Source organism: Neomonachus schauinslandi, chromosome 11, assembly GCF_002201575.2.
Source record: "Neomonachus schauinslandi chromosome 11, ASM220157v2, whole genome shotgun sequence".
In the NCBI taxonomy this organism is placed as follows: domain Eukaryota; kingdom Metazoa; phylum Chordata; class Mammalia; order Carnivora; family Phocidae; genus Neomonachus; species Neomonachus schauinslandi.
The window spans coordinates 96,484,672-96,510,622 of NC_058413.1; the positions used below are offsets into that span (position 1 = coordinate 96,484,672).

At 42.3% G+C, this 25,951-nt stretch overlaps 1 protein-coding gene across 1 annotated transcript in view; it reads right to left on the reverse strand.

The window, feature by feature from the left end:
- The window catches only part of UBE4A (ubiquitination factor E4A), a 35,528-nt gene extending 10,930 nt beyond the window's left edge, over positions 1 to 24,598 (reverse strand). Inside the window, exons 1-15 of the mRNA XM_021696304.2 lie at positions 24,515 to 24,598; positions 19,276 to 19,438; positions 14,810 to 14,983; positions 14,108 to 14,220; positions 12,950 to 13,102; positions 12,059 to 12,218; positions 11,197 to 11,399; positions 10,810 to 11,001; positions 9,578 to 9,911; positions 8,508 to 8,628; positions 5,983 to 6,287; positions 4,547 to 4,679; positions 3,335 to 3,522; positions 1,390 to 1,490; positions 1,162 to 1,275 (exon numbers count right to left, since the gene is read on the reverse strand). Coding sequence (XP_021551979.1) covers positions 1,162 to 1,275; positions 1,390 to 1,490; positions 3,335 to 3,522; positions 4,547 to 4,679; positions 5,983 to 6,287; positions 8,508 to 8,628; positions 9,578 to 9,911; positions 10,810 to 11,001; positions 11,197 to 11,399; positions 12,059 to 12,218; positions 12,950 to 13,102; positions 14,108 to 14,220; positions 14,810 to 14,983; positions 19,276 to 19,396 — 2,412 coding nt within the window. The 5' untranslated portion in view covers positions 19,397 to 19,438; positions 24,515 to 24,598. The remainder of the gene's footprint in view (positions 1 to 1,161; positions 1,276 to 1,389; positions 1,491 to 3,334; positions 3,523 to 4,546; positions 4,680 to 5,982; positions 6,288 to 8,507; positions 8,629 to 9,577; positions 9,912 to 10,809; positions 11,002 to 11,196; positions 11,400 to 12,058; positions 12,219 to 12,949; positions 13,103 to 14,107; positions 14,221 to 14,809; positions 14,984 to 19,275; positions 19,439 to 24,514) is intronic.
- Between the last annotated feature and the right edge of the window lie 1,353 nt (positions 24,599 to 25,951).

Below are 25,951 nucleotides of genomic sequence, written 5' to 3' on the forward strand. Positions count from 1 at the left end.
CTCTGGGACCCTGACCTGTGCCGAAGGCAGACGCTTAACGACTGAGCCACCCAGGCGCCCCGATAAGGGAAGTTTTTAATAGGAGCAAGAAGCAGCTCCATGAAGGATGAGTAAGGACATGACGATACACTGAAGTTGCTGACAAGCACCCGGTGTAGACTTTGGGACACTCGTGTTTCAAATGTAAAGATTTGGGAGGCTGCGGATGGGTGGCGAGTACTGGTAACTTGCAGTGTTTATATGAAAAAATAACCCAAACCAGAGATTTTTTTTTTTCAAGGAGTGGTGCAAAAATCAGACTCTTTCAGGAAGGGGATGAGAATCATTGCCTTAGTGAGTCACTGTTATTGATGCATTGGGATGGAAAATGGTTGAAAGTCACTGACCAAACGCGAGGTCCTCGGATTTCTTTCTGTGCTGCTGGCCTGATTAATCCTGCCAGTGTATCTTAGTTTAGCTTCATCACCCTTTCTTTACCACTCTCTGCCAAAATATCATCCTAGTTTATGAGGCTTCAATGACCCTTATCTTGGTCTCTAATGGAATAATACCTATTAAGCTCTGTAATGGCAAGGCTCATGGTATACTACTACTCATAAATTTTTGGTGTCCCAATTGGTACTATGGGCATAAAGATTGCTCTATTGTAATTTGAAGGTAAAAAGTATGTACTTATCATTATTTGATAAGGGCAGTTAAATCTGTTCTTTTTTTTTTTTTTAAAGATTTTATTTATTTATTTGACAGAGAGAAATACAGTGAGAGCAGGAACACAAGCAGGGGGAGTGGGACAGGGAGAAGCAGGCCTCCCGCTGAGCAGGGAGCCCGATGCGGGGCTCGATCCCAGGACCCTGGGATCATGACCTGAGCCAAAGGCTGACGCTTAACGACTGAGCCACCCAGGAGCCCCAGTTAAATCTGTTCTAAAAAATTTTTATTTAAAGATTTTTGTGAGAGAGAGAGAGAGAGCGCGCGCACAAGCAGGGGGACTGGCAGGCAGAGGGAAAAAGCAGGCTCCTTGCTGAGCAGGGAGCCCAACGTAGGACTTGATCCCAGGACCCGATCCCAGGACCCTGGGATCATGACCTGAGCTGAAGGCAGACGCTTAACCAACTGAACCACCCAGGCGTCCCCCCCAAATTTTTATATATTTATTCTTACCTGTATGGCTTCATCCAGGAGGAAGATGGCATCGTTCATTAGCAGGTTAAGAAAGCGGAGGAAAAGTGGGGGATTCATGGCTTCTAAATTCTTAGAGGCATAGTCAGCCAAATCCTGTAAGTCCCAGCCCAAGACAAAACCATTTTAGTCCTGAACCACAACTCACTGGGGCTTATCTGAAGTAAAACTCAGAGAATTCAGCTTTGGCTTCACCAAAAACTCTCTCACCTTAATGCTCTCTCGATAGGTATCTGTTCCCCACATGTACCTTAGGATGGGATACATGGGACGTCGGTAATTAAACTTCTGTTCAAATTGATGCGGGTCTCCTGGAATAGGGTAAGAGCAAAAACCCAGCAAAGGTGGTGCTACTAGAGGAAGAGTAAGAGCTTCTGCCTGTGGAGCCATTTTCTTGGATTCTGAATGTTGTCAAGACTACTGGCAAGATCTGCCCTGGGAGTTTACAAAGGCCCAGAGTGACAGCCGAGTGTTTACTTATTTTCTTACAGACAGAACAAGAGGGAGACAGACATGAAAGATACTGCATGCAGAAAAGGACAAGGACCAAGTTGTACCCTAAAAGCCAGGGGAGACAAATGCTTCCATATCCAAACGTAGAGTACTTATGAGACTTTGAATGAGGCCTCTGAACTGGCCATTGTGGCAGTGACAGCCGTGTGCTGAACGGGATACTAAGTAACCTCCATATTCTTCATAGATAACATCTCCGCTGCGAAACGAACTGGTTCTTAGTTACTCTGAAAAATCAGGTCAGGGTCTAAAAACCTGAGGCTTATACTGTTTTGACCCATCAAAGGAACGAACCACAACATCTCTGCAGCTTGGGTCATATAATGAAAGAAGATCATGGGATCTGGAGTCAGAAGATCTAGGTTTTCCTTTTGGCTCCACCTAATTCAAGTCTCTTAACATTTTTTAACTTCTACTTCCTCAGAAATAAAACAGGAATTATAATACATCCTCTACCGCTGCATGTAAAGGGTTGAAATGGTCATATAATGAGATAACTGCAGTGACTTATTGTGTGACTATGTATGTATTATGAAGATGTACATGCACTATCTCATTAGTCGTCACTTCAACCCATTTTATAGATGAGGACACTAAGGCTCAGAGGTATGTGACAAAACCAAAATCCAAATGGGAAAGGCACTCAGTACAATGTTAAATGTCTCTTTGAATGTTAACTGTATTTATCACTGGATGGTAGGACAACTTTTATTTTATTTATTTAGAACATCTCTTTTAAAAGGGGTCTTAAATAAGTGCCTAACATATATTGTTTACTGGTTGAGATGGGGTACAGTTTTGATCTCAGGGTGGTGAGTTTGAGCCCCATGTTGGGGATAGAGTTTACTTAAAAAAAAAAAAGAAGAAAAGAAAAAAGAACTGTCCCACTATTCTGCAGATAAAAATAAATACCTGGGGTTGGGGCGGCTGCGTGACTCAGTTGGTTAAGCATCCGACTCTTGATATCGGCTCAGGTCACGATCTCAGGGTTGTGAGACTGAGCTCTGCATTGGGCTCCACACTGGGCATGGAGCCTCCTTATGATTCACCCTCTACCTCTTCCCCTGCCCCTTCCCCCCCCCCCCAAAAAAAAAAAAAAAAACCCGGGGTTGTAATCGAACAGGCTACTTAGCTGGAGCTTAATTAAATCAAGCATATAATAAGAATATGTGTTTTTTTTTTTTTTTTAAGATTTTATTTATTTATCTGGGAGAGGGAGAGAGAGAAAGAGAGCGCACGAGTGGAGGGAGGGGCAGAAGGAGAGGGAGAAGCTGACATGGGCCTCCATCCCAGGACCCTGAGCCAAAGTCAGCCGCTTAACCAAATGAGCCACCCAGGCGCACCCCCTTGTTTTTCTTTTTGAGGTGAGATAGAATTGACCTGATTCTACCACTTAGCTGTATGACACAGACAAATTATCTTTTCGAGCATTCATGTCCTTATATGTACGACAGGGATAATACAGTAAAACTTGCCAGATGGTGACAAATTAATGAAACAATGTTAGAAAAGCACTTGGCATCAAGGCTGGCACATAGCAGATACTCAATAAATGATGGCTGCTGGTATTTTTCTGACATTAAATACTGATCAAGCTAGGAGACTCCACTAGTATCTGCTTCTCAGTTCTGGACTGCTTTACCTGTAAACTCAATGTCCACAAAGACCTTGATTAGAGCTTCTGCAAGGTGGGGTGCATGGGGAAAGTTGCAGAACACACGTTTCCGGTGGAACACACTGGATACTAAGGGATTTGGAGTCTGGTCCAGGTGGGGCATCACTGCTTCCAACACCTCAGCCAGTTTGGCCCTTAGGTGGGGATTCTTCATCCTGCAAAAAGTGCAGAAAGCAAGCTGAGCAGGTAGAAAACTCAACTCTCAAATTCATGACTATTTTCTCCACATGAGGAGCCAAAACACCCTATACCACTGTTGGGAGGAGAAAACAGGATTCTGTAGTGTCAAGGCTGTCAATTTCTGGGGGATGATGCAGGGTACAACCTCATTCAACTTTTGAGATCACAGGCTACCAAGTATGAGGATGAATACTCAAGTTTCTATTTAATGCTTAGCCACTCTGTTTACTTCTCTACAATAATCCATTGTTTATTGCTTACATTCCCTGACCGTTTCATTGAGGATAAACTTGCCTTTCTAAGCTTCCTGAGGGCCAGGGTCAGGACGCAGTTCTTCCACGTTACTTACGCTGCACACCACGTGTGCCTAATAAATACCAGTTGACTCATGATTTCCCACTGGGTCTGCTTAGCTCAGTGAAGGATTGGCTTCTACCTACTTCTCACTGACATGGCTCAGGGAATTGTACATCATTCTCTTTGTGCAGCAAATCTTCACTCATGCACACATGGTTTCCTTTGGCCTAGACACCAAAAACACCAGAGAAGCAACTCCAAAGGTCAGTGGGCGTCTTTCTCTGAGAAAGGGGAGTAGAAGCTATGAATGAAAAGATGAGATTAGAAAGCATTTACCTGCGTTTACTGCTCATGCAACTCAGAACGTTAAGGGTAAACTTTGTGACCCTACAACTGTTAGATCATCAGAACTGGCTGCCACTGGTAAGGCTTCTGGCATTAAGGTAACTATTTTAACCAGCCCCTAGCAGTGGAATTCCCATCGGGTCTCTTACGCAGGTTCAGATTGTTTGTGGGCAAAGTCCTTGGCTTATTATGCCTCTGAAGAGGGGGATTTCTGGCTATCCTTAAGGGTGGTCAGGTGATTCATTAGTGTTAACACAACTTCTGAAGGCAAGCCCTTATGAGTCAGGCTTGGTTTAGAAGTCTTCTGAATGCTCTGCACCTCTAAATGGTGTCAGAGCCAAGCTTTCAACACCTCACCTTTCTATGCTTCCAGTGAAAATTGTGATAAAGTGAAGAACATGTTCTAGGGAGTCTGCTGATGTCTCCAAGATGTCATCGGCAAAGCGGCGGAGAAAAATGAGGAAATCACCCAAGTTATCTGCAAAAAATTCTGGAAGACAAACAAACAAACCCATTCACTGCAATTAGTGAAACATCTGACTTTCTGTACTAAGCAATATTGAAATTCCTCCCTTTTGCTCTACCTAATAAAGATTAAAAAATCCGAAATGTCTTGTAGGTACTAGGAATGGTGACAAGTTCATAAATGTAGACTCTCCTTTAAAGGTAAGTCAATTTTTATTTCTATCCAAGTCAATATGAAAATAGCAGAGACATAAAATACTGTTCACACACTAGTGCAACTTAAGAAGGTACACTGATACACATTCTTTTCACACTCAAGGTTAACTATGCATTAAATAACCCTTTAGATGGAAAAAGAATCTTCAACAAAGATGAATACGTTAGATGACTCTGGTCATCAGTCTCCAGGATGGTCCTCCAATTGTCTTTGCTTCCTGGTATTCATGCCCTTGTGTGTCCCTTCCTGCACTCTTCCAGCATAGAGGCATACAGAAGCAATGGTATATCATTTCCATGGTGAAGTTATAGAAGCCTATAGCTTCCATTTTGGTTGCTTGCTCTCAAGGAAGCCAGATGCCATACCATGAATAGTACTAAGGTGAGACCTTGCGTGGCCTGGGAAAGAGGCCAGTAAGCAACTGAGGTCGGCCAACAACCACATGACCTGGCTTGTAAGCAGATCCTCCAGTTTTGGTCAAGTCCTCAGATTCCTGTGGCCCTGACTGACAGCTCGCCTGCAACTGCATGAAAGACCCAGAGGCAGAACCATGTAGCCAAGCCACTCCTGGATTCCTGACCCACAGAAACCGTGTGAGATGACGTTTGTTTTAAGGTGCTACGTTTTAGGATGATCTGTTACTTAACAATAGATGACCAATACAGTGATCAAGAACATATAATCTGATTTTGATGGACAGTATCTGCCAACTCCTCACTGCCAAACCTACATACACGACCTCCTCAACCAACAGGGGATAATTTTTTTCTCCCTAAAGAATAGCACACGGAGAGTTGGACAGATAAATTTAGAAGATGAACAATGAAGACAACATTAAAGGAAAACTAACAGCTCTGAAAACCCTGGCTGCACTTACTCCTCTGAAGACTATTTTCTGATACACACAGAAGTGGGGACACAAGGCTGAGGAAAAAGCTGTTGGTTCCCCCATACTCTGAGCGGTAGATACTATCTATAAATTTGAGTTGTTTCTCCAAAAACAGTTGAATGATAACTTAAGGAAGGGTACTCTGAGGATTAAACTTCCAAAGTGACCCAGTTAAACTTAGATAGCTATAAATAGGCAGTTCCCAAGGAAGAGCCTGCTTACCTGGCACGTAAGCCAAAGAGCTGTAGCCGTCTGGCAGAGGAAAAGTTAGCTCAATTGGCTGTGAGCCCTCATTGCCTAAGGCCAGCTGAACGAGTAGAACAGCCATGGACACCTGCAAGTTGAGACAGTTCTGTAGCATCTGGGGCTCCGTCATGGCAGTCTTGGTGGAAAGATAGATGGTCATCAGTCGTTCAAACTGCTCCCGGAGGTTGTCAGCAGCAGGGCTAGAGCTTTGCTGAGCATCCCGCCAGGCAACCTGCAGCCGATGCAGATTTTGGTTGATTTTGACCATCTGATCATGCAACCTGCCCCCAAGAAAGCACAAGAGACTGGGTCAGGAGGCTCATATAGGGCAGTTGAGTACAGATCGTTCCGGAAAAACAAATCTTCATTTATTTATTCTAGTATTCTCTTTTAGGATATAGGGGGCTGCTATTGCTATTGTGGTGACACAGAAGGCACTCACACAACTTATGGACAGGACTGGGGCAGGGGTCAGAGCACCGGGCAAATGTTACCAAGTATTTGACATAAATGACGCTAACTACAAATAGCAGCCTTCAGCTGAAACGCACCATCCAAAGAACAGTAGCTTGGTTAAGCAGGGTGTAGACTGGGCTGTTACCATGTAAAATAAATAACGATTAGACAAATTACAAAAAGAGCCCAGCAGGATAGTTTGACACTGCACAGCTGCAATGTTTGTACTTGGATGTGGTTATATAGACAGTCTTTCTACGGTTAGTTAAGAACAAAAACTGGAGAAAAAGGACTCTAGATCAGTAACGACCACATATAAACTGGTAGCCACCTGGGCCACAACCTAAGAAACAGCTTCCAGTCCTCTGTTGTTCAATATAAAAATTACATTATTCTTCACAAAGGGCCAGCCAAATGTTCTCTAATGAAAGGAAGCCCTGTAATTCAATGTTATGGATAGTTGTCTCTATGGATACAGTCCAAAGTCATCTTCTTTGGCCCTGTAGACAATGTCTAGGGTTAGCTAGCCAGTATGGGGAGAATAGATGACATTCATTTCTATGTCTGAATGTCAGTGGTTGAACAGGTTAAACATATGCTGCATTATCTATTGTCTCATTTAAAATGTCAATGACCGGGATAGAAAAACTCTCTAATAAAGATATAATTTCATTTTTCTAGAAATTTGCCGAGTTTTAAAAAATGCTCTGTGCCAGTGTAAGTATCCTGAGAAGACATTAAAAACTGCTATCCTCAGTACCTCTTCCTAAGGACTGTAACGACTTTATTTATACATGCAGTCATAATCAACTAAACCAGAGGAGGGAAAAATCACAGAATGGTGTGTGACCAGGCAGAACCAGAACCGCTTTTGAAAGTTATACACTCTAGTTCTTAAATTTTCACACTTCCAGAGTCCTTTGGTCCTACTGATCTTATCGGAATCCCTGATAAACACTTCTTTTCTTCTTTTTTTTAAATTTATTCTTTAAAGAGAGAGAGAGTGCGCGCACGTGTGTCTCGAGCCCCAAACATTTCTTTAATTTTGTCTCTATACCATAAAGTAGAGGGTCATCTTTTTTTCATCAGGAGTAGTAAGTAATGAAAATTCAAGAGCGGAAAGTGAAAAGTTAAAACAATTCCCCTTTCACAGATCACAACAGGAAGATAGTGATTTAAAAATTTTCAAGTGTAGGGGTGCCTGGCTAGCTTAGTTGGTTAAGTGTCTGCCTTTGGCTCAGGTCATAATCCCAGGGTCCTGGGATTGAGCCCCTCATCAGGCTCCCTACTCAGTGGGGAGCCTGCCTCTCCCTCTCCCACTGCCCCGCTTGTGCTCTCTCTCCCTCTGTCAAGTAAATAAATAAAATCTTCAAAAAAAAATTTTTTTTTTTGCAAGTTTAGGGGTGCCTGGGTGGCTCAGTTGGTTAAGAGTCTGACTCTTGATTTTGGCTCCAGTCATGCATGGCTGTGGGATCGAGTCCCGAGTCAGGCTCTGTGCTCAGAGGGGAGTCTGCTTGAGGATTCTCTCTCTCTCCCCCTCCCCCTGCACGTGTGCGTGCTCTCTCTCTAAAATAAAGAAATCTTCAAAAAAATCTGTGTGTTTAGAGAACAATACTAGTGTGTTTAATTTTAAGAAGTGTAGCAGGTCAAAAATGAAAAGTAAATTCAGTTATCTGTACAAAGGCAATTCACGTAAACATGATTAAGTGCATACAAAACTCCATTCCCATTAGATCCTAATGGGAGCCTTCAGAATAAAGTGAGACTCACTTTCAACCTTCTGGTTCTTAACCCCACAAAACAGTTCTTTTTTTTTTTTTTTAAAGATTTTTATTCATTTATTTGAGAGAGAGAATGAGACAGAGCGAGCATGAGAGGGGGAGGATCAGAGGGAGAAGCAGACTCCCTGCCGAGCAGGGAGCCCGATGCGGGACTCGATCCCGGGACTCCAGGATCATGACCTGAGCCGAAGGCAGTTGCCTAACCAACTGAGCCACCCAGGTGCCCCCAAAACAGTTCTTTTTGAATGACATCAGAGCAGTTACCTGTGAAATCCCAAGTATAAGGTATACTCGGTCAGGACAAGGTTCTCCGTCACAAGGTTGTAGTTCTGGGGGAACTTTGGCTCCTGCACAGCTGGGATCAAACAAGTCTCTTTGTCCAAACCTCAAAGAAAGTAAAAGGAACAGTAAATGACTCACTATAGACTTCTGTCCTGGGTCTCCAGTGTCCCCTTACTCTAGCTTCACTTCCATACTGCTACCAGTGAGTTTTTTTTTTTTTTAGTAATTTCCTTTTAAAAACAAATGTAGAAACACTGTGGATGTTGCCAAGTGATAGACAGTGGATCATCTGTATCTATTCGTGCTTTTCCAGATTTACTTCCTTTTGACCATGTATTGCTTTTAGGATTAAAGAGTCATAAAACGGAGAGGAAATACACCAAAATTAAGAGAGATTCATTTTTTTTTTTTAAAGAGTGATTCATTTTGAATGACTTATTTTCTTCTTTTCACTTCTCTGCATTGTTTGAGTTTTCTCCAAACTGGCCCCAATATTCTTCCTCTCTAGACTCATTTCCTGCCAATTCCCATACCCCTTTCCCACCTAGCTCTCCCCCTCAATTTCCCACTGTTCTCCAATCAAGCCTTCCACAGCTTTATACCTTTATACTTTAAACCCAACTCATCTCTCAAGACTCGGCCGCAAAGACTTCCAACTTCTGTAGAATTTATTGTTCACTCTCTCCTCTGTGCTTCCATAGTTTAGCCCTATACCATATTATGATTCTCTGTTAACATATCTGCTTTCTTCTGGAGGCTTTGAGTTAAAAGACAAAGCAGGGACTGTGCTTTATTTTTAGAAAGAATGAATCAATCAATACCTAAAGGCTGCTAAATTCGGAAAGATGATCTCACGAAAGCACATCTAAAAGCTACCAGTTTTTTTTAGACGTCTTTTTAAAATTTATACTAGCTTTTCTTTTTGCCTCGTCTTCTTTTGACAAAGAGGCACCTTTGTGAAAAAGGATAAAAGTGAACGCCTCTGATGTTACACACACACATGCAAGCGTGCGCACACACATACCATCTTGAGAAGGCCAGTTCCCCCCTACCTCTCATGTGTACATTTTTAATTTTTCGTTCTTCATCATTCAACTCCTTCAGGGCACAGTAAGTGGGGTTAAAGGTGAGGAGCCGAGAGGATCTGGGTTTGCAAAACGGCTGGCATAGCTTCAGGAGAGCAGCACCCAGATTCAGAAAGAAGGCATCCGAGGCATACATTTGGAAGAAGATTTCTGGCATCTGATTGGCCCAAATCTTGGTGCGGCCTGCGTTTGCATGCAAACAGTTTCCAAGCCAGGACAAGATACAGTGTTTGGTTTCTGGAGAGAGCTGGAGTAAGTTCTTCAGCATCTGGTAGATCTTTTCATGGAACTGAGCCATGAACTGTTTAACCAGAAAACACAACCACAGAACATTCCAGTTTCAAATCCTCATATTTGTTACTCCCAAACCTTAGCCACTGGCAATTTCCAAAAATATTCTCATCCTAATTTTATACCCCAGTTCTGAATAAAAAAAAAAAATTTCTGGGCACTTATGAGAGATTCCCTGATGAGCTGCCAAACTACAGATAGCATTTACATAGCTTTAGAGCAGGGGTCAATAAACTGTCTGCAAACGGCCAGACGATAAATATTTTCAGCTTTGCAAGCTATACGCTGACTGTGGCAACTATTCAACTCTACCACCGCGGCATGAAACCAAGCCAAAAACAACATGTGTATGAATGGGCATGGCTGTGTTCAATAGAACTATTTACCAAAATAGGGGGCAGGCCGGATCTGGCCACTGCAGTAATTTGCCAATCCCTGCCTTAGAGTTGTGATGGTAGGAGATTTAGACCGTCCCCAATTCAACCACTTACTGCCTCACGTGCTGGCCAGACCTCTGCTAGAATTTACACTAAGAAGCCCAAATGGAGGGGACGTTGGTGGAAGGAAGGAAAGGAAAAAAAATTCGGTTTATCAGCTGGAGTTCAGCTGGAAGATTTTAGGAGCCCAGGTTATAAGAAACGGCTTGGTGACGACAGTGAGGACTGAGGGGAAGTGGCTGGGCCAGAGTACAGGGCAGAGAGGAGCAGCAGCTTACTCTGAAACCGTGCACCAGCTTCTCCTCTGCCCTGAGCCTGTGCTGAAAAGAGGACAATTTCTTTACGTGATTATGGTAGAAAGCCAAGCAGATCGATATGCTTCCCCAAAGAGGCTCAAGCAGCCTTATCTGCATCTGCTTCCCGAGGAAACGCGACTTCATCTAAGATTAGGGGGCTGGGAGACAGTTCCACCTGATGGATGTTGGCCTCTTGCACTTTGATCTCCTGGGGACTGGAACGAGATGGATTCAGGAAGTAGCCATGATTTTCTACTACACCTGGAGTCTTTAATAAGCAGGAGATATTCAGGATTACTCCCAGCAAGGTCTTCTGGTACATCTGCCCATTGCTAGGGTCCTTGGGCTGAATGTACTCTACAAAAACCTATAGGAGAAAACAAGTCCTACTTACTCGTCTGTATGAGGAGGGAAAGGTGGTGGGGTGAAAGGATCTCAAAGAGTTAAGTCTATACAACAACTAATGTATCTTTCTTTTACTCAACAGGTAATATTAGAGCACCCTCAGGATAGGATATTAAATCACCAGCTCAAATGAATACGTACCACCTTTCAAACCTACCTTTGCCATATCCTTCTGCCTAGTGAAATAGAGAACAATATCCAGATATGCATAAAACAGGATCTGACAGAGTTCTAGATCTTTTATTCGGCCCAATAAAATATCAAACACTGGAATCATGACTTCTGGAAATGTGCGAACTTCCTCATCCAATATCAAGGCTTCAATGACCTCTTCCAGAAACTCAGTTACATCTTCAAAATCTAACAAATGACAAATGAGAGGAAAAGAAGCCCACAGCAATTTTTTTTTTAATCTTTTTTTTTTTAATTTGACAGAGAGAGACACAGTGAGAGAGGGAACACAAGCAGGGAGAGTGGGAGAGGGAGAAGCAGGCTTCCCGTGGAGCAGGGAGCCCGATGTGAGGCTCGATCCCAGGACCTGGGATCATGACCTGAGCCGAAGGCAGACGCTTAATGACTGAGCCACCCAGGAGCCCCGCCCATAGCAATTTTTATATGCTTTTACATACAGGCTACTCTTCTCACATTCTGATAATTCTACTGGTATTCAACCCCAAAGGTCAAGATATGAGCTCTCTTCCTTAATTTTTATTTTTAAAGATGTTATTTATTTGACAGAGACACAGCGAGAGAGGAAACACAAGCAGGGGGAGTGGGAGAGGGAGAAGCAGGCTTCCCGCGGAGCAGGGAGCCCGATGTGGGGCTCGATCGCAGGACCTCGGGATCATGACCTGAGCTGAAGGCAGACGCTTAACGACTGAGCCACCCAGGCGCCCCGCTCTCTTCCTTAATTTATACTTCTGGAACCATAGTGGCTCTGAGGTTTCTATTGCAATTAAAGGAATTTTATATTTAGAAATCAAAATGTAGAAACTCAGAGATCTTGCTTATGTACTCACGGGCTCCTTGGATGGCTTCCAACATCAAATCTACCAGTTGCTCATGGATGTTCTGGTCAATATAGATCTCTGGCGTGAGGAGTACTGTTCGGGTATTGGACACAGTGAGGTTCCTGCATTGAACCGCAAAGGGGAGCAGGTTCTCTGGAACTTTGGTAATCTGGGAACAGAATGAAGAAGAGAGGAGAGAGCCTAGCTCTATGACCTGAACAAGGGTGAACACAGCAAATAGAATGAAAAAGACAATGTACCCCAAAACAGTACTGCTGTCCTGTGGATGCTTAAAAATTCGTAAGAGTTCATTCTTTGGTGTAAGGAGTCACCCACCTGCTAGAATTCTAATCCTGGAAGTGACCAAGCTTAGCTCACTCCTACTTATACTTCAGTGGAAATGAGTTTATCACACTTTTTTTTCCCCTCCCCTGACCTTTTCTAAGAGTATGACTTTTTTTTTTTAAAGATTTTATTTATTTATTTGAGACAGAGAGAATGAGAGAGACAGAGCACATGAGAGGGGGGAGGGTCAGAGGGAGAAGCAGGCTCTCTGCCGAGCAGGGAGCCCGATGCGGGACTCGATCCAGGGACTCCAGGATCATGACCTGAGCCGAAGGCAGTCGCTTAACCAACTGAGCCACCCAGGCGCCCAAGAGTATGACTTTTTAAGGTTTGTAGAACAGGAGGCCCTGGTTAAATGGGGAAAGGAATAGACCCCAAGCCACAGAAAGAACAGACGAAAATTTCTGACAACTCATAGTGCCTCTCATATCTAGTTTCTGATGTATTATGATGTATATAAACTGATTTAAAAGACACTCATCCAACTCTCTGGCTTACATGTTAAAGTCAAACCCAAGAGTACTACACAGTTCTCAATGGGGATTAGTCCTTTACCTCTTCCTTAGCTCTTTGGAAGCAGGAATAAAGGTAACAAAAAATGTGCCTCTCCCCTGCATCTCGATCAGCAGAGAGATTCAACGTTGAAGAAGAAGTCATGTTAATCAAGTGGTTGCCTGGGTCCTGAAGTAGTAAGCGAGCGAAGACAGCCTTTAAGAAAAGCAAACAAACAAAACACTAAACCACTGCAAAGTTAATCTTAGGATATCAAGATGTAGAAGGTCATTTTGACACAGGTTACTGCGAGAGTCACAGGATGTAGAGTGAAGGGGTAATATAAGACCCCCCCCCTTACTACTTTAGAAAATATTAGGTACATAAATATAACTGTATATGTGTTGATTCTTGAACAATATGGGTTTGACGTGGATTTTTTTCAGTAAATACAGAACAGCACTGTAAATGTATTTTCTCTTGCTTCTAATTTTCTTTATAACATTTTCTTTACCCTAGCTGACTTTATTGTTATCCATAAGGCTTCCTGTCAACAGTAGGCTATTAGTTAAGTTTTTGGAGAGTCATAAGGTATGTGTGGATTTTCAACTGCCCCTAACCCCCAAATTGTTCAAGGGTCACCTGTATAGTTATCCCAAATAGAGCTCAAGCCTCTGGTATAGCCCTAGCATAGAGTAAGCATTAAAACAGTATTTATTGAATGGTGTGGAGAATCAGCGATTGAACTTACACATGAAATTTACTCCTCTGTGTGACTGCTGGCCTTACTCAGACTTATAGAATTTACACATATAAAGTTAAACTACAAGTTGTCAAGTGTCTGTCCTACCAAAGTTTTATTCCTTTAATGTTAATTAGGCACTTATAAGGTAAAACACACTGTTTTGATTTTGGGGAAAGATACAAAGACATGGCCTTGCAGAACTTAAGGGTCTGATAGGGGAGATAGGACAGGTATAAAAAAAAGCCAGTACATGTGACAGAAGGTGACAACTGCCATCCGAGAGGCACAGATAGATCACTCCAGGAATTCAGATATGTGGCCATGGTAAATGAGAAGATCTCCAAGGAGGAACACCAAAGACAATGTTAAGAGATGGAATTACATAAGCAAAGTCATGGTTGGAGAAACGTGAGAAGAGTTCAGCTGCAAGGCTAGTTTGTGCTGAAGGCACCTGAAAGGAACATCAGAAATGGTACCTGCTCAACATTGTTCATATCAAGCCAGTCTTGATCTTCCAGGTCTACTGCCATTTCTTCCAAATACACACAACGACTGGGGATGCCATTCCCACTTTTCAAGCTGGGGTCACCTGGGAAATGGTTTTAATCTGGTAGGTTAAGGATAATGCTTCTGTCTTATATAGACAACGGATCTTGACAGCATTTCTCTTGAACTCCAAGTCTGACTCAGGTAGTATCAGGATAATCTTGACATACAAAGCAGTATCTAAAGACTTAAATCTTTTCAAAGAGTCCAAAAGCATGTCAGGTTTTGTTATAAACATAACATCATGAATCCCAGGCACCAGCATCTATTTTTTTTAACTACAGACAGGACACAGAGGGAAAACACTGACACCTCATGCGGCTTCTGTCTAAATGTTTAGGTCACCTCTGAGAAGAAAAAGGATTTGGCTACCACTCACATTTCCCTTTTAAGGTGGTAAAGGCAAGGAGCTATATGGTCCAGTGTGTACCAAAATGATAATGAAAGCTGCACCTTGTCTAAATATTATTTTTAGGTCGCATCAAAAGCTTCACTAAACTATCAAACCTGTGTTCTAGGGAGGACAGTGGGTTTGTTTAACCATTAGATATAATAAGTTTCTAAGAACAAGTTCCTAGCCCAAGCAGGAAGGGAAGAGTAATGAATACACTGGTTCCAAGTTTGTAACTCACTGTTGTCCAGAGTAATGAGGAAAATCCTTTGGATCATGTGATTGATGTTGAGTTGTTCACATATTTCCTGCTGTGAACGGAAGGAGCGGCTAATCTCAGCCACAGAGTAATCAAATTCATCCAGGCTTTCAGACACACTATTATCCGAGTCATCTGGGCTAGCTGGGAGTTCATCTGCCAGAAAATGTAAGCCATTAACAGTTAAACTCCTCTCTTTAAGAGAAAACCAAGTATACTATCAAAAATGATAAATGTGGGGCGCCTGGGTGGCTCAGTTGTTAAGCGTCTGCCTTCGGCTCAGGTCATGATCCCAGGGTCCTGGGATCGAGCCCCGCATTGGGCTCCCTGCTCAGCAGGAAGCCTGCTCCTCCCTCTCCCACTCCCCCTGCTTGTGTTCCCTCTCTCGCTGTCTCTCTCTCTGTCAAATAAATAAAATCTTTAAAAAAAAAAAAAAGATAAATGTTATCAAGAGAAAGATAATTCTGGAAGGGAAACAAGTTAATCATCTAATTAGTGAACATCTCAAGTCAGGCAACATCTTTTTTTCTTAAATTGAGGTAAAAATTGAGGTATAACATTTAAAAAATGACGTATAACATCATATTAGTTCCAGGTATACAACATAATGATTTGATATTTATATATATTGCAAAATGGTCAACACAATAATTCTGCTTAACATCTGTCACCATACAGTTATAAATATTTTCTCTTGTGAAGAGAACTTTTAAGATCTACTCTCTTAGTAACTTTCAAATATGCAATACGGTATTATTAACTACAGTCACCATGCTATTCATTATATCCCTATGGCTTATTTATTTTATAACTCAAGTTTGATCCTTGTGATCCCCTGTACCTACCCCACTCCGGGCAACCACCAATCTGTTCTCTGTATCTATGAGCTTTCTTTCTTTTTCAGGTATCACCTATAACTGAGAACATTTGTTTGTATTTGTCTTTTTCTGTCTGACCTATTTCATTTCACACAGGTCAGTCCCTGTTGTTGCAAATGGCAATAATATTCCATTGTGTGTGTGTGTGTGTGTGTGTGTATGTGTGTATATCATATTTTCTTCATCCATTCATCCATCAACGGACACAGGTTGTTTCCATGTCTTGGCTATTATAAACAATGCTACAACAAACACAGGGGTGCATAGATCTTTTCAAGTTAGTGTTTTTGTTTTCTTTGTATAAATACCCAGAAGTGGAATTGCTGGATTATATGGTAGTTCTATTTTTAAATTTTTGAAGAACCTCTATAATGTTTTCCATAGTGGCTGCACCAATTTATATTCTCACCAACAGTGCACCAGGGTTCCCTTTTTTCCACATCCTTGCCAACACTTGTTATTTCTTGTCTTTTTGATAGTAGCCATTCTAACAGGTATGAGGTGATATCTCATCGTGGTTTTGATTTGCATTTCTTTTCTTTTTTTTTTTTTTTAAAGATTTTATTTATTTGACAGAGAGACACAGCGAGAGAGGGAATACAAGCAGGGGGAGTGGGAGAGGGAGAAGCAGGCTTCCCGCGGAGGAGGGAGCCCGATGTGGGACTCGATCCCAGGACCCCGGGATCATGACCTGGGCCGAAGGCAGACTCTTAACGACTGAGCCACCCAGGCGCCCCTTGATTTGCATTTCTTTGATGATGAGTGATACTGAGCACCTTTTAGTGTACCCGTTAGTCATCTGTATGTCTTCTTTGGAGAAACGTCTATGTAGATCCTTTGCCCATTTCTAAACTGGATAATTTGTGTTTTTTTTGCTATTGAATTGTATTAGGCAACATCTTAAGTACAGGAAATAGCAACATTATGTTCCCTATAGAATCTTAGTGAACAGAGAATTACCTACAATAGATCAATATGCCTTTAATTATTTTAAATATATGGCTTTTTCCTGATTTTAAAGAATACATATATTTGAATAATCCCAAACTGTATAGGAAAACATTATGTGAAAAGTCTCCTCTGAACCAATTCCTTATGGACAACCATGTCAGCTAGCAAACTGTTGCAGATTTTTTTTCCCTATTGTGGTACGAATGTTTATTGCTAGGATTTTAAGTTAAAAAAAAAAAAAAGAGAGAGGGAGAGGGATCATAGTATATATACTGCTTTTCAGCTTGCTTTTTAAACTTAATCAGCACCAACATCCTTCTCTGTTAGGTCATTTGTAGGCCTACCTCATTCTTTGTAATAGCTGCACTGTACTGCATTTGTATGCACACACTCTGACTTGTGTAGCTACTTCTCAATTGATGAACATTTGGGCTGTTTCCAATTTTTCATGATTTCAAACACTACTGCACCGAATAGTACTCTTTTTGTACACCTGTACGAGATTTCTGTAAGGTAAATTTGTAGAAGCAGAATTGCTGAGTTAAAGAGCTTGCACATTTAAAAGTTAACATATATTACCAAATTATCCTCAGAAAGACTGCTCTCATTTACAAGCCACTCAGCAGTCTATGAGAGAGTACCTGTTTAAATCATCACAAATTTTTAAGTAAAAATCTAATTGTTTTAATGGGCAGTGCTCCAACTATTATTGAGACAAGATTTTTAAAATCATTTGATTATTGTATATAAATTGTTCATCTGCATCTTTTTCCCTCTAATTTGTTACTATTTTTTTTATTGATTGAATCCCTTTACTTTTTAAAAAAGCAACCTTGCCTTAGGAGATTGTAGGAGGAAAAGGGGAGTGAGGAATAGGAATTATAAGGAAATGGGAAAATACGATTTATGAGTATGTGGTTGGGGGAAATTTTGCTACATAGGTTCTTAGCTCCTATCGCTCTTGGGGTTCAGAGGAGAACTTAACCATATAGGAGTAGAGTGACAGATGCTTGTCCTTCTGGCTGTCAGCAGACAGAGCTGCCTCTCCGAATGGAATTCAGGCTGAAGGAGTACAAGCGTGGTGTTCACTAGAAGCCACATGAGTCTGCATCTGCTTCTCTCTATCTACAGTGATTATTCTGAAAGGCCAGGCAAAACTCTCGGAAGTTAAGAGTTGCTTTAGTGTGGTGAGTTTAGTCAATGTGAAGCTCAACATAGGAGGCCGAAAGTTTTGGCAGAGTTCTAACTGCTGGTGGAAAACAGGTTAGACCTGGTGGCATGCTAAACTCAGCGTAAACAAACTAAAACGAGGAGAAGCCAAAATAGTAACAGGAGCGCATGTACCTGATTTGTCCCACGGCTTGGTGCCTGCAATGCTCCCAACTCTAGCCAGGCTGAGGTCTGCTGACAGCCAGAAGGACAAACATCTGTCACTCTACTCGTATAAGGTTAAGTTCTCCTCTGAACCCTGAGAGCGACAGGAGCTAAGAACCTATGTGGCAAAATTTCCCCCAACCACATACTCATAAATCATGTTTCCCCATTTTCTTATATTCCTATTCCTCACTCTCCCTTTCCTCCTACAATCTCCTAATGCAAGAATCTGGAAGAGATTTCAGAGACTGAGACCCAGAGCCGCCTCCTTCGATCATGGTAGAAAGTCAGTGTTACATATACTCCCCCCTTGCTTCATCATCACACTGTCCACTACTCATCTGTCTTGCCCTTACCTCCTTTTTATTCAGTCCTGAACAGAGAGCAAGGCTACAACTCAGCTATGTATACCGACACTTTTGAAATAAACAAAAAGGTAAAATATAAACATTTCCCCTTTCCGAAAAATACTATTATTCTCTTTGCAGGGAGAAAGGGAGTGATTTCTGGCTTGAAAGATTGTGACTACCCTCAGAAGACTAATAAATTTGAGAAACATCATCCTAATTCTCCTAGGCTATATGTCTTCTCAAAGGAGGAAGTTAGACCCGATCTTAATTTTGGTCCTAGATGAGGAAAACCATTTTTCTGATTAGTGAGATATTCTGATTTTTTTTTCACATTAAGGCAAAGGATCAGATTTTCTTACAAGTCTGTTCTAACAGCATTATGCTATGAAAGAGGCCACTCTATGGAATGGAAGAAGTATTTTGCTTGGGATTGACTCTGAAGCACCAGGCTTAAGAACAAATTTCATTTATTTGTCTATCAAAAAGCCAAAAAACTTTTATAATTCTTCCTTTTACATATCTGCTTTCTACAGCTGCACGTAACCTGCTTTCTCCACCTATGTCTGCAATCTCAGTTTCCTATGTTAAAAAGATTTATTTAAGTATCTTTTGCTGGGTGATTTTTAAAATAAACAGCTCGACAGCACTGGGATCACGACTAACATCTGTTACTACGGAACCACCTGCTATCTGGTCTCTCTTTATGCAGCAGGGAGGAGAGGACCCGAAAACAAAACGAAGGAAAATGAACAAAAACCCCAATTTATGCCCTAAATGAACAACAAAATCGACCCCCAGGTCGATTCCAACTGCAATTATGGACCCTAAGAAGACTTCACTTGGGAAGACCCCATTCTAGGTCATCTCCTCCGCTGCTACTGGGTCCCCTACTTACCAGACTGCTGCTTCAGCTGCTCTTTTTGGATTGCTGCAAACTGCTTGGCATCAGCCAGGGAGCCAAAAAGAGCAGCAAAGGGGTTACTTGAGATGTTGTTGTTATTCTCCTGGTCTGTCATTTCACTTTAAAGTATCCTCCATCCAGACCTGGGGGGGAGGGGCTGCAGAGAGGACAGGTATCAGACACGGAGGGGCAGATAACACAACAGCTGGGATTAGACCCACAGTCGTCGGTTCCTTTCCCATTTCTCGAACACAATACATGTAAAAAGGCTTTGGGTAAGACCTTCCAATTCCTGTTCCAAGATTCAAGGCATTTTTGGCAAAATGGTTATGAACCCACCAACTGGGTAAGTTGGCTTGATTTGGGGGCGGCTAAAACCAAGAAGCTTTAAAAATATTCAAGCTGGAATGCATTTATCTGTTGACACGTTTCTATTTGCCATACCTTTAAAAAATAGGTTAAGCAGAAAGAATTACTGATGAGGAAAGTCATCTACTCATTGTAATAACAATGTGGCACTGACTGAAAAATATGACAACAGCTACACATTTTCCATAAATCTGGTTCTCATTCACCATGAACATAAGATGGCGCTTGCTCAGCCTTCCAGGACTTAAAGCTGCAGCCGGGAATTCCTCAGCTACATATAAACTAACTGTAAGCCTGTATCGGACATGGAATGGCAAATAAGGACAGGAACCTGACCAACAGCGTGTTGTGGGTTTCAAATATGTATTAGGCAATTTATCTCTACTCCGAGGCTTAAAACAATTGAGATTTCTTCCACTAAAAACTAAATGGTCTTTGCTTAATTCTATATTTAATTTCCACTACTTATTTGATTTTTTATAATACTGCCAACACACACCAATTCCTAATGTGGAACATGACATCATAGATATATACCTCAAAGGTATTTAGTGGAGCTAACTGAGTCTGCATTTGCACTCTTCTGATTACATTTCCTCATTCAAGCACCAAGGGGACTCAGAGGCACAATGGGATGAGCGGAGCGCCCTGAAAGGCTTTCTTCCCTTCCTGAAATTTTAAGGCCACAGCACAGAAGTACAACCCTGAAAAGGGTGGGGAAGAGACAAAGGGTATGAATATTCAGCTCTCAAAGATACTGAGCTGCTAAAAGGACAGAGGCCTTACTTAAAAAGAGTGGGGACGGGGTATGAGGGAAGGAGAAAAAAATTTTGGGGGGGTCTACCTTTAATCTCCTGAGGTAAGACTCCTTACAGAAACATATTAACAAAAACTAATATAAGTCGGAAAAGTTACCCTTATTTTCTGGAGGCGGAGAGACTCTAACACTTCTTGACAATTCTGAGACATCTCCACCAATTGCTTCACCCTCTCTGTCAAGTGTTTTCTGCATAAGAGCTAATGGCTAATTATCTGTAATGACTTAGGCACACAGTCTAGTCTCAGCATGGTTCTGGGCTTTACTGCTCAAGGAAATGTAGATGTTGCTCTATAAATTTATTTTTTGCAATGTATAGTTTAGTTAAGCTTAATAATCCAAAAATAAAGATAGCACATTTAGTGCTGGAATTCATGATCCTTGAGAGGACTTCCCCCTCATTTAACCACTGCATAAGCTTAATTGTTGCTCCTAATTCATGTAGAGACACTAACAATTGTCTCATTGTTAGCTGACCACCACCCTACCTCTATCCTAAGGTACCCTCAAGTCCAGAGGCATGCAAAAAGTATAGTGAGCTCTTGTCATTTTCTGTCTTTGAAACACCATCCTCTTTTTTCAACATGACACCCTACATTTTTCCTTTGGGGATCCATCCCATTCTCAGTCCATGTGTTCAGAAGAGGATGGCCTCACCCACTAGCTCCAGGAATGAGCATATGAATCTGGCTTGCCCAAAAAGAATGCAGCATACTCTGGCCAAAGTGACTGATTGAGGAGTAGGCACAAGACCCTAACAAGGCCTATCAGAATCAATGAACACCCAGCTTCAGGCCTTTGGCTGAATCTGCAGAAAAGGGAACTCCTTCTTCCTGCTTGGGTTGTTAGCAGGATAAGAAATAAACCTGGAATTGCCATCTTTCCATCATCTAGAAGAGGCCTACCCCCAAACTAAGTCAAGATATAGGAAAACAGAGTTGAGAGATGGAAAGAGTCTTTCCGTTATAAAAAAGCCAATAGATTTCCCTATATTGTGTAAGCCAGTTTGAATCAGCTTTTAAAAACACAACAGGGGGCGCCTGGCTGGCTCAGTCAGTACAGCATGCAACTCTTGATGTCAGGGTTCTAAGTTTGAGCTCCATGTTGGGTGTAGAGAATACTTGAAAATAAAATCTTAGGGACGCCTGGGTGGCTCAGTCAGTTAAGTGACTGCCTTCACCTCAGGTCATGATCCCAGGGTCCTGGGATGGAGCCCCGCATCCGGCTCCCTGCTTAGCGGGGGGCCTGCATACCCTGTGCTTGCTGCTCCCCCTGCTTGTGCTCTCTCTCTGACAAATAAATAAATAATCTTTAAAAAATTAAAAAAAAATCTTAAAAAACACAACTGAAAAGAGTTTAAATTAATACAAAGGAGAGGGGGACACCTGGGTGGCTCAGTCAGTTAAGCGTCTGCCTTTGGCTCAGGTCATGATCCCAGGGTCCTGGGATCAACTGTAGTCTGCTTAAGACTCCCCCTCTGCCCCTCCCTGCCGCGTGTGCGTGCATTAAGATAAATAAATAAATCTTTTTTTAAAAATATTTCTTTTCTTTTTTCTTTTTAAAGATTTTATTTATTTGACAGAGAGACACAGCTAGAGAGGGAACACAAGCAGGGGGAGTGGGAGAGGGAGAAGCAGGCTTCCCGCAGAGCAGGGAGTCTGATGTGGGGCTCGATCCCAGGACCTCAGAATCACGACCTGAGCCGAAGGTAACACTTAATGACTGAGCCACCCAGGTGCCCCTAAATAAATAAATCTTAAAAAAAAAAAAAAGAAGCTAGCTTCCCATTACATTTTATCTATATTAATAGGATGTATAACTTTCTACGTTGTATTCCTAATGCAGACCTTCTACCTTGCTAGACAGTAAGCAATCTGAGTACAATTTCATATCTGATTAGTTTTTCTTCTGTGTCCAGCATTGTACATTACAATCACAGAATCCCAAATAAATATTTATTGAATGATTCAATCTTACATGTCATTACTCCTGACCTCCTTGTAAGCACCCATGATCTTCCTTCAAGGTAAGGGCTTTACTATGTGTCTTGGGTTGCAGTAGCAGGTCAAGCTTCTGGGCCAGACACTTGTGGCTCTTTGGTATCTCAGGATGTGTAGAATAGAGAACGGAAATAAATCTCTTGTCATCTCTGCTATACGTCTTTTTGAAAAACAAAAAAGTTTCTGCCTACCTCACTAAGTTCATCTTTCTCATATGAACTTCAAATCTGTGCACAAACTACTTTCATAGTCCAATATTGTGTAACCACTTTTAAAAAGTTTCACGGGAAACGGGAAGAATGATCACTTGATGGGAACCTTTGCGGAGATGTCAGTATAGATACATTCAATGGTCTCACAAATATAACAGTACCTAGATATTACCTACTCCCAGCAGGTCTGGTAAAATAAGAACCCTGATATTTTGTTTTAATATTCAATGTCACCAATTACTTACAATCTCCTATTTTCAACTGCCATACAGAGATACAGCACCATCCTGTTGTCAGCTTTTGGGATGGTGCCACCATCAATCCTTAGGAGCTTTTGGATTTGATTACTTTTTTAAAAAAGATTTTATTTATTTGAGAGAGAGAGATTGCACATGAGCAGGAGCGGGGGGTGGGGCATAGGGAGAGGGAGAAGCAGACTCCCCTGAGCAGGGAGCCCGAATTGGGGCTCGATTCCAGGACCCAGAGATCATGACCTGAGCCCGTCTGATGCCTAACCAACTAAGCCACCCAGGCAACCCAGATTTGATTCCATTTTAATATGTCCTACTTACTCGCTGCAAGGGTCTACATCTACAACAGCTATTTACTTCCAGTACTACAATCACCCTCCCCACCCCATTCAATCTTTTGTTTATGAACAGTACTGTTAATCCCTAAGGACCACTGTCAGCCCTTAAAGAGGTGAGCACGCAAATGTTTTAACATCAGACTTGTTATTGCTTTTAGGAAAATATGTAGAATACTTCGTAAAATTGGACTGGCAAAAATCAAGCTCTGTTAAACCATACTTTTTAAGGTCTCTGTCCTGGTGAGACATTAAACTAAAAATGAATTAAAATGTTTTCATTGTTATATGTTCCACCCCAAAATTCTTTCAAGTCCCGCTAAAGTGGCAACATCGACAAGCTAGAAGGATCTCCTCAAGTCAAAAAGCCAACAGCAGGGCGCCTGGGTGGCTCAGATGGTTGAGCGTCTGCCTTCGGCTCAGGTCATGATTCCAGGGTCCTGGGATCAAGTCCCGCATCGGGCTCCCTGCTCCTTGGGAGCCTGCTTCTCCCTCTGCCTCTCTCTCTGTCTCTCATGAATAAATAAATAAAATCTTTAAAAAAAAAAAAAAAAAGCCAACAGCATTCTTTCCTGGGTCCCATTTTATCTCAGGAGGGTTCCCATAGTTCCCATAGACTAATCGAGTCCTTACTCTGGGAGCGAAAAACTGATCCCAAAGAGAAGACCCATCAAATATAAGCTCCAGAACTGCGGTTATTCAATCTTATTAGTGTCTTCTACGCCCTATATTCGTGAGGGAGCACGAAGCAGAGCGCCAGGAGAGTTTTGAGTAGTGAACTGATCACCTGCCTTAAGAAATGTCAATTATCTTGCCATATGTATTCAACTGGTTTGACTGCTGCGACTCGTGCTTAATTTCCCCTTCTTTGGCATCTGGCTATTTGTTGTCTACGCTTTGCATTTCATCTCTCCAGGTTCCGTAAGGGATTCGCCGCGAGGAGGGAGACCCACCCACTCGACGCCCCTTTCAGAGAAAGGAAGTCAAAGATAATGCAAGGCAGTATTCTGGCCTTTTCCTGGAGGGGAATGGCAAAAAAGGGTAGAGGTGCCAGAAGCTTGGGCACTGTAAAGGGGTCCCAAATCAGACAGGGTCGAAGTTCACGAAGGAGAGGGTCAAGGGTCAGGAAAACACAGGAGAAGAAATTTGGAGGCAAGAGTGCAGAGACCTGGAGTGGCATTCAACTAGGAGAAGAAAATCCCATCGCAGACTCAACGATCCCCTCCCGTCAAGCTATTTCCTCTCTTACCAGAGCCTGAAGGGCCAGCAGCGACGACACGACAAGTCTTAGTGGCCGAAGGATTTCCACTTCCGACTCAGCACAGCAACCGGAACTTACATCATGACCAGGCGCCGGGCCTTGTGGAATCTTATCCCGGCGCCGGAAACAGGGTGTGCCGCTCTGCGCGGGAAACTGGCGCGCAAACAGCTCCACGGCGCACGCGCTAGCCAGCTGGGCGGGGCGGAAGCGGCCGGAAATGGCCTTGGGCTCCGGCCGGGGCGGGTCCGGGGCGGGTCCGGGGCGGGCCCCGCGAGGGTTGGTGGGGCGGGACCATGGGGGTGGTTGGTTTGGAGCTTGGTGAAAAACGAGGCGGGTTTTGAAATCTGGTGTATAGCCGGAGGCTATGACTTGGTGATCCTTGGCGCCGCTGGCAACCTCTGTGGGCTTTTGCTTTCTATTTTTCCCGCCAGTGTCATGCCTTTTTGAAGCAGCTTCTGTTACTCTTCATAGATTATTATATGAGGCAACAACAAGAGCAATAACAGCATAACGATAACAAAGTTTTGAGCTCTTATTAGGTGTCAGGCAGTGTGCTAAGATATGCTAATGTTGGATTTCAGTTTTATCTGTAAAGTGGTGACAACATGCGTGCTACAAGGTTACTTTGAGGTATACAAAGGCAGTGAAAGCAGCATACTTTTCCAGAGTGCAAGTGAAGGGGCGCCTGGGTGGCTCAGTCGTTAAGCGTCTGCCCTCGCCTCAGGTCATGATCCCAGGGTCCTGGGATCGAGCCCCGCGTGGAGTCCCGCGTGGAGCCCTTTGGGTTCCCTCTCTCGCTGTGTCTCTCTGTCAAATAGATAAATATAATCTTTAAAAAAAAAAAGTGCAAGTGAAAAGACAATTCATAGAATGAGACAAAATATTTGTAAGTCATATGTCTGATAAAGGATTAATGTCCAAAATATATAAAGAACTGTAACACAACAACAACAACAAAAACACACAGTGATTCAAAAATGGGCAATGGACTTGAATAGATATTCCTCCAAGGAAGATATACAAATGGCCAATAAGCACATGAAAAGATGCTCAATGACACTAATCATTACAGAAATGCAAATCGAAACTGCAATGAAATAATACCTCACATCCTTTAGGAAGTCTATTATCAAAAAAAATGGAAAATAAGTGTTGGCGAGGAGGAGAGATAAGGAACCCTTGGGCATTGCTGATGGGATTGTAAAATAGTGCAGCACTTGGGGAAAATTTTGGTGGTTCCTCATATAGTTAAACATAGAATTACCATGTGATACAGCAATTCTGCTTCTGGGTATACACCACAAAGAATTGAAGGCAGGGACTCAAACAGATACTTGTACACCAATGTTCATAACAATATTATTCATAATAGCCAAAAAGGGGAAACAACCCAAAATGTGCACTGACAAATGAATGGATAAACAA